The sequence below is a fragment of the Callospermophilus lateralis genome, chromosome 3, assembly GCF_048772815.1.
Source record: "Callospermophilus lateralis isolate mCalLat2 chromosome 3, mCalLat2.hap1, whole genome shotgun sequence".
In the NCBI taxonomy this organism is placed as follows: domain Eukaryota; kingdom Metazoa; phylum Chordata; class Mammalia; order Rodentia; family Sciuridae; genus Callospermophilus; species Callospermophilus lateralis.
The window spans coordinates 7,322,676-7,334,104 of NC_135307.1; the positions used below are offsets into that span (position 1 = coordinate 7,322,676).

Genomic DNA, 11,429 nt, shown 5'->3' on the forward strand with positions numbered 1-11,429 from the left:
CTATGAATTAATAAAGAATGAGAGTTAGTTGGAGTTTGAACTGCAACCATTCCCTAATAACATTTTTGCTTAAAAATAAAATAAAACAAAACATACTCAAAATAGTTACTTCCCATTTTCATGTGACTGACACATTCCAACTGTAGATTTTAGATCTTGGAGCTGGTGCGCTGCATTTTTCTGGAAATATATTAGAATAAATCAAGTACTGGAATTCTGAAAAAGTTCTGTGATTTGAGTTCCATATTCCCATGAGGGATTATGGCAAAAAAAAAAAGTGTTTAAAACTCAATTTTGAGGGGCTTGGGTTGTGGCTCAGTGGTAGAGTGCTTGCCTAGCACATGAGAGGCACCAGGGTTGATTCTCAGCCCTACATAAAAATAAATAAATAAATAAAATAAAGGTATTGTGTCCATCTGCAACTTAAAAAAAATTTTTTTTAAACCTCAGTTTTGTCCTTGTAAGGGAAAGCTGTCACTGGTCTGGGTGTAGGGGTAGAAGGAAAGTGACGTGGTATTTCTTTCACAAAGCCTCAGAGATAGTCTCTGCAGTGTGTGGTAATGGGCAAATGCTAACTTAAAATCACCCATTCAGTGCATGGCTTGTTTAAGACTGATTTTTAAAAAGGCAAAAACACCTTAACACCCAAACACATAAAAGTAAAAAATAAAAAGCCGAAAACAGAAGTGACCGCTATCTATCGTGACGGCCAGCTCAGCAGCTCGCCTGACACTGTAACAACGCTGGTGTGTCAGTGGCAGGCCAGAGTCCCCTAGCCAGCTGGGAGGTGCTGGCCGCTTTCTCTGGCTCTCCAGGAACTGCAGCTCTATGGCTGGGGACCCAGGCAGCAGAAGACCACCTCTAGAACGTGCTCCCTGGCACAGCCTCCTTAGGAGAATGGGGGCCAGGGCTGAGCAGCCCCCGGCAGGCCCTGCCGGACTGGGCAGCCTCGGCACCCACTTGCGTCCACCCTGAGAGGCAGAGGGCTGGCCACTTTTCAGTCCCGGAGGCCTGATTAGAGAGAACTGCTGATTCAGACCCACTATGTGTCAAGGAGTTTAAACACCACGGAAACAAAGTTAAAAACAGGATTCACCAAAGCTCTCGAGGAATTCACAGTGCACCAGGGAGGATGGCATGAAAATGTGGCGCATCTAAAGGAGGCATCCTTTAAAAATGAACCTGACCCTGCTTAGAGCTAGTGTACCTGTGGAGTGTGTCCATACAGGAGGCCTGAAAACACCTGACTGAGTTGCCCCCAGGGTCTTCTCATCCTGTTAGATTCAAGTAGAAAAGACAGCTAGAATTTACATCGGTTACATGACCCCACTGGATTCTAACACATTACAGATTTTCTGGGCAAGAATCACTATCCATTTTTCTTTTTTCTTTTTCTTTTCTTTCTTTCTTTTTTTCTTTTTCTTTTTTTTTTTTTTTTTGAGAGAGAGAGAGAGAAAGAGAATTTTAATATTTATTTTTTAGTTTTCGGCGGACACAACATCTTTGTTTGTTTGTGGTGCTGAGGATCAAACCCGGGCTGCACGCATGCCAGGCGAGCGCGCTACCGCTTGAGCCACATCCCCAGCCCTATCCCATTTTTCAATTGAGAAAACTGACACCAAGAAAGATCAAGAGACTTGCCAAGCCCACAAAGGCAGGGCACCAGGATCATACACGGAGTTCTCTGACTGTGGTCTCAATATTTCTTTCTCTTGCTCTGCAATATGTCCCCAGGAGAATGAGGGGCTGTCCATCTGACTTGGCCATAGTTAAGCTCTTATGAGCATGCCTGGCTCTGATTCACTGCCAGAAGGGATGCCACTCAGATTCAACCAACCTCAGATCAAAAAGATTTTAGAAAAAAAAAAGAAAGAAAGAAAGAATCAGACAAACTACCCCTGTACTGAACATGCATAGACTTTTTCTTCCCTAAACAATGCGGCATTATAACCACTTAGGAAGAATTTGCATTGCATTAGGTGTTACAAGTCATCTAGAGATGACTTAAAGTATGCAGGAGATGTGAGAGGTCAGGTGCACACACCACATCATTCTGTACGGGGACTTGAGCATGTGCAGAGTTTGGCACCTGCAGAGTGCTGGAGCCAACGCCTGTGGATGCCAGGAGACCTCTGTACTCCACCTGCCTCTTCCTGCTCTGATTCCTTCCACACCTCTTCCTCCACCTGGCCTTTGCCTCAAACCTCTCATCTCCATGGCAGTCAATTTGCCTGCCTTTCCTAGGCCAGTGGCGCTCCAAGTCTGGTCCCAGACCTGCATCATCAGAGTCAGCTGGGAACTTGCTGAAATAGATTCTCGACCTCCACCTCAGACCTATAGCATCAGAAATTCTGAGAGAAGAGCCCAGCACTCTGAGTTTTAACAATTCTCCAGGGATTCTGCTGCATACTAGGGCTTGAACAAAGTTAAAAAGCTATGCTCCTCTATAGACCCTGTGTTGTCCCACCACGATTACCTGGCCCCAAGGCATGCAAACCCTGTAACTAATGAACACCCTTTGCCCAGTAACCAAGCAGAAGCTACAAAATGTAATCTCATTCGCAAACTTCTTCAGAGCCAGCTGGGCAGATGCTGAGCAGGGGACAAGAGACCTCCCATCTCTGATCTACTTTCCATAACGAAGCTCCCACTTGCTCAGTGGCTTTAGCCCAGCCTGCTTCCACCTCATCAGACCAAGCTCTTGGTTCTGGGGCCAGGAGCCACCACAGTGGGAGTGGGTTTGTTCACACATGTCCCTCTTCCCTGCCTGTGAGATGTAATGAAAGGGCTCGGGATGTCTCAGGCATCCATCTGAAGTGGATGCCAACCAGAAGAGATGAACTCCACCACCTGACTTCTCACTACCATTTACAGAACCTTTCTGTGACCTGCACAAGGATATGGAGGCTGGTGCTGAAACCAAGGCCAGAAACCAGGGCTCCTGATTCACTCCTAAGGTCTGACCTATCACAACATGCCAGGGATTAAATAAATTCCTGTTAGGTATCTGATGGAGTGCTCCTACACAGTAAGTATGGTCACCCTGCAAGGGTGTGGGCCCCATGCCACCAGGGCATGTTGCCACATGGAAAGAATTTTCTTTTCATAGCCCAGCCTTCTAGAAATAACACAGGACATGCTCTGAAGCAAAGGCTAACTTTCTGGACCCAAAGTATCAAGTTTGCAGAAGAGAGTGGGGATAAGTTCCAGAGTTCAACTATCCTTGGCAGAAACTGTGGACCCTCTCATCTATTCCAGGTTGGCTCCAAGGGGTCTAGTCCTCCCTTACAAATAAGGAAGGTGGTTCTTGTCTTCCTCTTTCAAAGACTATTAGAGTAACATTTGGAGGGGACATAAAGGCCCATCAAAGTGGCACCTAGGTCCCACACACTCTTTGCCTATCAATAAGGTGTTTTTACTCAGTTCTCAGATGCACAGAAAGGTTATTTCAAACATGCAAAGCTGCCAGAGGTCAGAAACAAACACACATATTTTCTTGTCCATATGCTCCAAGAGATAGAAATAGACACAAGAGCCATCTGATTGCCCTCCTGTTCCACCTCCTTAATTTTCATTTCTTAGAAACTATCTCTCCTAGAAGGTCCCTTCCCACACTCATGCCCAGGGATAGATTCCCAGAGAAGAGATGGAGGAAAACAGAAGGAATGAGATTCACAAAAGGCCTAATTGGGAACATTAATGACTAGAGCAGCTGAAAGCTTAGGAAAGCCAGGAAGGACCCCGTTAACAAAACACCATCAGGGCACTTCCCAGAGAGCAGCCCAGCCACAAGCTGGCCATTAACAACAATGACAGACCCATCCGCATCAAATCTCAACTCTGCGGTCGACTTGCAGAATCCTCACCTTCACTGCTACAAGGCTTTTTTTTTTTTTTTTTAAGAGAAGCAGACTGCAGGAGTTTGACAAAGGAAGAAAAACAAAAGATAGCAAGAGACTCTTGTTCTGGATAAACAGTTGCTGTTCTGTATTCCTAACTCTATGCCAGCAAGAGGAGCTCAAACGAGGCACAAGGTGGGGTCCTCCACAAATTTACACATGATCAAACCGATTATCCATGCTGCTTTCTGCATGCAGTAAACACACAGACCTGCATCACCGCTGCACCTCCCACCCCCACACGGGGATAACCCCTCCAAATGCAGACAAGAACCCTTCTTATTGTGAGAACCAGCCGGAGCCTAAGCTGTCATTACACAGCAAAAACCCAGCGAGAACAAAAACCCAGCAGCAGACTGATGTAGAAAACCGAGAACATACCTGAATTCCTCAAATGCAAACATGACCTAGCCAGAGACAGTTTCCTCAGATTGTATGGTGGCCTTTCTGGTGCGGAGGACAACCATTTAGTCAGTCAGATGGTGAGAAGTGCAGAATACAGAGGCGGGGCTTCCACACCCCCCTGATATTCCAAAGTGAAAGGCTTTCTGCAGACAGGGGCCTGCAGCCTCCAGCTCCGCCAGCTGCTGACAAGCGGCAGCTAGAAACCATGTGATCATTCCAGCAAGGCTGATTAATGCAGCGTGTGCTTAGGCTCCAGGCTGGGAGCTGCGTTAGTCTAGAGAAATAAGTCGAACCCAGGGCATGCCTGGATCTGGGTAAGTCACCTGACGCTCCCCACCCTTGCTTGAGTTGTATAAGGGGAGAAGGTGTAAGGGGAGGAGAATGCAGCCTGTTTCACTGTCATCTCCTAACCCCCCCCATCTTCCTGTGGCTGTTGCTGCTACAGTGTCCAGGCATGACCTGTGTCCTATCTGAGCCCAGTATGGGGGTAGCCCAGCTACGGTTCACAGAAAGCCAGCATACTGAATGTCGCCCAGATCCTGTATTTCACCATTCCACTACAGAACACTATTTTAGCACAGACATAAGAGCTGCTTTAGAATCGCCAAAGTCACAGTCCATGCCCACCACTTTACCATAGCTACCCATGACCTTGGAGGTCCACTGTGATTAGCATCTCATTTTCTTGAATATTTATTGACTGCATATGTACCAGGCTCTCATCAATTCCTTGAAGTACAAAAATTGTTGTAATAATTGTAGAACAGAAGTTAAGGAAAAGGAAACAAGATGTCAGCCAAAAAGAGAGATGTGTTCGCCAGCCTGTAAAGACCAGGCTGGCAGGTCCGGCGGGAAGGACAGCCTTGGGCATTTGGATGCAAGTCTTTATTTAATAAGGGAGACCGATCTCGAATAAAACTTTGTGTGTCACTCAACTATTTCACAAGTACAATCAGTCACTGGTTGTGTTCCTCCCTTGGACTGTCCCAGGTTATGCCTTGTTCAGTCCTGGTGGCAAGCTGCCACATGACCACCATGGCTGCCACCTCTCCAGGAGCCTGACCTCTCCCAGCATAGTCGGTGGCTCTCTCCTCTGCCGGGACTGCAGCCTTGCAGCATACCCAGCGAGGGGCTCCCTGAGGTCAGGGTGTTCACCAAGGCTCACTTTTGCTTTCGTATACCTGGTACCATGCGAGACAAAAAGGAATACTTCAGAAAGGGTTTGTGGAACCAACTCCGCTGGCCATCCGGGAGGACAGCAATCGAGCCCACATGCTCATGAGAGCACTCTTCCTGTCATTACTCCTGTCTCCAAAAGGACTGGAGGCCCAGAGCTGCACTGGGAGAAAGGCAGGGAGGCGGGCCAATGGGGGGATGATGAGCGGGACCCATCAACTAACCGACCCAAATACCTTCCGCAAAATTCCTGACAAGCCTCTGCCTGAGACCCTCTGCTAGAGGGCAGCTTCCTGGCCGAACCACGCTCTACCAGAGAACAAGGGGGATCCTGCGTCATTAAATAATCCAGTTTTAAGTCCCAGACCTGCCACCAGTGACGACTAGTGAGCTGCTAAAGTTCCCCGAGCCTCAGGCTCCCCAGAGGTGGAACAGCAGTATCATAGGCACGGCCCGTGCCTCTCTCCCAGGGCGGCTTCCACAACCCAAAGGCAGGAGTGTGAAGTTCTTTTTTTTTTTTTTTTTTAATAAAATATCTATTTTTCAGTTGTAGGTGGACACAATATCTTTATTTCATTTTTATGTGGTGCTGAGGATTGAACCCAATGCCTCACATGCACTAGGAGGACATGCTACCTCAGAGCCATGACCCCAGCCCCAAGAGTGTGAGGCTCTTATCAAGCACAGTTAGGTAAACATTCTTCACCATCTTTATCATAACATGGTCTCTCGCTGGACAGCTCTGATGACTGGAGGGCTCATCTTCATGGTGAGGCCTCCTCTCCTAGGAAGGGTCTGGTCACTGGTAGCTCGTTTTAATGGGGGAGGGGAGGGAGGTATTTCTGACTTGTGGTTGTCGGGTTAAGGAAAAATACCTTTATCATATCTATATATTAATCCCCTGATCCCTTGGTATCTGTGAGAAATTGGTCCCCCCACAGACATCAGAATCCACAGCTACTCAAGTTGCTCATGTAGAGTGTTTGCATTTATCTCCACACATTCTCCCGTATACTTTAAATCATCTCCAGATTACTTATGATTCCTAATGCTGTGCAATCACAATGTAAAGAGCCGCCACATAGTATTGTCTAAGGAATACTGACCAAAGCGCGGGCGCATTTCCCCCCAGTGCTTCAGTATCTTCCCTCCACGGCGGTTGAATCTGTAGGTGTGGAAGGCACACTGTGTGTGTGCTTTTACATATTTGCATGCATGTACATATGCAGTCACTGTTCTAAGTCCTAGGTTAAAAAAGAAGTACAGACCACCAATGTCAAAAGAAGAGCAATTCTCCCAGACCAAATATAATTATATGATGTTCTCATTTATTAAACTACTTGGCAATAGCCAAGGGACAAGGAAAGGAGTGGCTAGAAATCAACTAGGCACATTTCTGGTGGGGAAGGAGGCACCACTGCATCCCCTTAACTGTTTTCCACAGCCTCTGGCCAGGGCTACCAAATGGCAGACACTCCACAGTTACTCTGACTGATGGGCTTGCCGGTTGCTGTAACACGAAAGCCTTCCCCTTGGCATGCTCTACAAGTCCTGCAAGCAGCAGCAGTGGTCTTGACCCCTAGACATCTGGTATGGTGGGCATCAGGTACGTGAGGTCAGGTTAGGGTAGCAGAGGTCCAGTGGGATGGAGGACCTCTAGACCCTGAATGCAAGATTCTCCTCTTGGAGGGCTAGTTATACCTTGCAAAACTATTCATAAGGTCCTGGTAGGGGGCAAAACCGGCACAAAGGCAAAAGGACAAATCCCAGCACCAAGTGTATTTCAGACATAATTTTCTAAGAGAGATCCCCTAAATCATTCATAAGGAAACAGTGTGGCTAAGCAGCTGTCCAACATCAGACAGCTCTAAGAGGCAGAGCAATGACTTAGACCTGGTCAGTCTAACTGTACCAATGGTCTAACTGGCTCAGGCTGCCTCCAGAAAGAAACTTACTCAACAGGCTGTCAGGCAGCCAGCGGTCCCAACGTGGAGCTGGGTCACTGGTCTTTTCGGGCTATTTCATCCAGTTGGCCTGGTTAATTCCCAGATTTCATGGTCAGCTGAGAGACCTCTAAAGGCTGAAAAGCTATCTGAAGCGCCCAGAAGTAGGGTAGAAACTCAGGTTGACGTGCACTGGACTCCATGAGAAGAGGAGCCTGCTTCAAAAGACTGCCAGATCTGTGATCACTTGATCTGGTGACATCAAAGTGTCAGGAGCAGAAACTTTTTTAAGAGAAGGTCCATGACTCCTAACGGTCCATGTCTCCTCCAGAATAGTGCCCCAAAAGGTACTTCTGTGACCACACAATATTGTTTTAAAAGAAGGAGGAGGAGAAGTCATATCAGGTCATCTACCAAAGACTCAAGGCTCAGACATGCACATTCCTATACTGGAACTTAATTTTCCTTTGTATCATGAAGTAATGGCCAGACGTTATCTTTTTTAGCCTTTTATTTTTTAAAATAACACTTCCATGGAACCCTAATATAAAAAAACTGATAAAAGTAGAAAGGTCCTGAGTGAAAAAGGAGGAGGGGTCCTACAGTAAGGATCCCCCTCTCCACCAGGAATGGGCCCAGACCCAGCCTTGAAGACACAGCCAGCGTGATTCTGGAAGTCCCTGTCAGCACCGCATCCCAGGGGCTGTCCGCACTACAGATCATCACATTCACCCTGGTGAATCCAGATCCCCTTCCTCTCTCTACTCTCATTTTTAAGAGTAAATGCCTCCTGGCTGGTCCCTGCTGTCATAGCTGAGCTCTCTTCCACAGTCCTGGACGTATAAACTGCCCAAGCCCAAGGCTTCTTAAAGAAGCAAACACGATACACTGGTACAAACACGAGCTCTGACAGGAAATGTTCCTAGATCCCTGATTTGGGGGAGCTAAATGAGAATACTTTAAACAAGCGGCCTCAGCTTAACACACACTTTAGTTTTGCAGAGCAACGTGTTTTCCCATGTAAAATGGTCAATTTTTCAAGAAAGTGAGCTTAGGATCTGTTGGGACTAAATCTCCTTAAAGTTTCTTTGGAGGTGGACAAGTAGAGAGTTAGAGACCTTTGATGTCCTGTGGGTTGGACTTGGCAACCAATATTTCCTCATCCATTCTTTAAACCTGTAGGCACACACCCATGATGTACGTGCTGCAAAATAAGAACTGATTCTAAGAACAGAGCATGATGTGGCAGTCAAGTAAAATGAGAACACTCTTCTGACATTTATGGATATGCAGACATTTATGGATATGCACATTCACTACTGTGCTGCATAGGGATGAGATAGAAGGAGACACAAATGGAAATCAGTTATGATCATGGCTAAAAATACTGTTCTCTTCTCATGGCCCAATCAAGGATTCTTCCAGCAAGCAGGGTACTTAGTGGTAATAAGCAGCACTTGATAGTGTTCTCAGAGGCCTGCTTCTTTCTAGACCCACCTCTGACACCCTAATTAAGACCCCCCTGACTTCCTGATGCCCCACCCTCCTCCCTTGCTGCACAGTTACCACCTGAGCACTTTCCAGTTTAAAACCCTAGTTTCTTTGATGCTCTTCTACCAAGTCTCAGCTCCCCAGCCTGGCATCTGGCTCCTCCCAACCCAACTGCCCTGTGCTCCTGTCCCTCTCCCACACCCCTGCCAACCCTGACCTTCTGGTATGGCCAGGTGGTCTTCTCATCAACCTCACCCCCTAATTCATGCCACCTCTGCTTCCCATGGCCCCCCAGATGCAAGGCTTCCTGCTTTCCACCCACAGTATTTAGGGACAGGAAGCATTCTGAACCCAGGTCTGCTGCTGTCCCCCTGGGAAGCCCTGGGCAAAGTCTTGAGCCTCCATCACCTCATCCTAAAACGTGGAAGAAAGCACCTATTCTGGGGGGATGCTGTGGAGGTAAAATGCCTGGCCCACAGGAACCACAATCAATAGTAGCTGAAATTGCAGCATATGCTTCAGAACTCCATTCAAGTGTCTCCCTCTTGACCAAAGCTCAGCCTTGTTCTGAGTAACGTGGTCCAGTGCATGGCTTAGGCCCTGGCTTCCTTTCTCCTTTCCCTTCCTTTCTTTGGTGCCGGGGCTGGAACCCAGGGCCTCACACATGCTAGGCAGGCAGGCAGGCGTTCTACTACTGAGCCCCAGCCCTGTCTTAGGCCACTGGGTAGAGGACTGGAGGGGCTAGAGGCCTGAGTTTAGCTTCCACTGGACACTGGTCCTCCTCCCAAGGACAGACACAGGATCTGAGGGACAACAGCATGCTTTCTTTGTAAAGGCAACTTCAACGAGAGAAATCCATTACAATTTTGGGCCACCCTCCCAAACCCTCCTATTTTGCAGTTTGGGAGCCCACTGACAGTGCGCCTGGTGTCCTATCTAAGCTCTCAGAAGACAGAACATTCCAAGGCATACACAGAAGGTCTCTGGTTAAAATGTTTTGACTTCACTGTTTTTGAGTTCCAGTTGAATTAATCTTTCTAAACTTAAAAAACAAAACAAAAATAAAACAAAACAAAAAAACCCAAATAAGCCTTGATAGGAAATGTGGGAGTTATACACTCTTGAGATCAGTCTTTCCCCAAGTTACATAGTTCAACCGAACTTCTACAGTGATGTTTAACTTTAAAAGTGTAAAATAAAGCCATCCCTTACCTCTATTTTGAGAATCCTATTTAAACTAAGCTACCAAAGAGTATTCTAGTAAAACATAAACACAATGACCATGTATCTTGCAGCTTACCGCTGCTCAAAAGTAGTTTATTGGTATTTACTTCTGCGTTTCAGTCTACCTCACTCTCACCCATCCAATAAGCACTCTCAGAACACCCTCCAGGTTTGTCGAAAGCCATCCTTTACTCATCAGCAATGCTTGATGAGCTCCTCTGTGCTGGACACTTGTAGGTGCTGCAGAGACTGGTGAAGGTGCTCAAGAGGGAGCGGTTAGGATCTCAAGAAGTAAGTCATAGCCAGGCGCCAGTGACGCACACCTGTATTCCCAGAGAATTGGGAGGCTGAGGCAGGAGGATTGCGAGTTCAAAGCCAACCTCAGCAATGGTGAGGTGCTAAGCAACTCAATGAGACCCTGTCTCTAAACAAAACACAAAATAGGGCTGGGATATGGCTCAGTGGTCAAGTGCCCCTGAGTTCAATCCCCAGTACAAAAAAAAAAAAAGCAGTCAGATGATGAACAAGAAAAGATCATGAGATAGAACACGGGTGGGGGCTGGCAAATTTAGAAAAGAGGATAAAAAGTCCCCCCTAAGTCATGAGAGTTAAACTGAATATGAATGTCAGAAATTAAATATCAGAAAAAGATCATCAGAGGCAGAGGAAATAGGTCCTACAAAGGCCCAAGGTGGGAGGAACCTGGCTTGGCATCCCTTGCTCTCATGAGATGGGATGTTACAGAGGAGGGAGGAGGCACAGAGGAGGAAGACAGGAAGGCAGGAGGGCTCTGCTAGGCAGGGAAGCCCCTGGGGGTTTAGGCAGGGGAGTAATGTGGTCTGATTTTCATTTTTAAAAGGAAAATAGGAGTAGGGAGATCAGCTAGGAGCTACTGCAGAAGTCCACGGCAGGAAGTGAGGGAGCCTGGACTCAGGTGGAGGCAGAAGTCTAGACAGAGGCTGAGAGGGAGACGGTCTTTCTCACACTCCGCTGTTCATGTGGTTCTCGATTACTGATGAAGCAAAGACTGAAAATATTTCAGTAGAAAAACTAAGAATACCGCCAGCACCATGAGCCAAAGGAGGTATAAGCTCATGAGAGGAAGGGCCTTGCCTTGTCCCTACCACTCTGTGCCAGGACTGGAACACAGAATTACTTATCTGTTGAATTGATCAATCAGAGGTCTGTGGACTTAGAGATTTCATAAGAAGATGAAATTGGATTAAACCAGCAGCGCTCTTTCTGGTACAAGTGTTGAATAAGAGGGCAGATTATCCTTTTGAATGAATAA

At 47.0% G+C, this 11,429-nt stretch overlaps 1 protein-coding gene across 2 annotated transcripts in view; it reads right to left on the reverse strand.

The window, feature by feature from the left end:
• Window positions 1–4,359, reverse strand: part of Evl (Enah/Vasp-like) — a 101,555-nt gene extending 97,196 nt beyond the window's left edge. For both annotated transcript variants that reach the window (XM_076847963.2, XM_076847961.2), the window contains exon 1: window positions 4,281–4,359. In XM_076847963.2, coding sequence (XP_076704078.1) covers window positions 4,281–4,303 — 23 coding nt within the window. In that variant the 5' untranslated portion in view covers window positions 4,304–4,359. The remainder of the gene's footprint in view (window positions 1–4,280) is intronic.
• Between the last annotated feature and the right edge of the window lie 7,070 nt (window positions 4,360–11,429).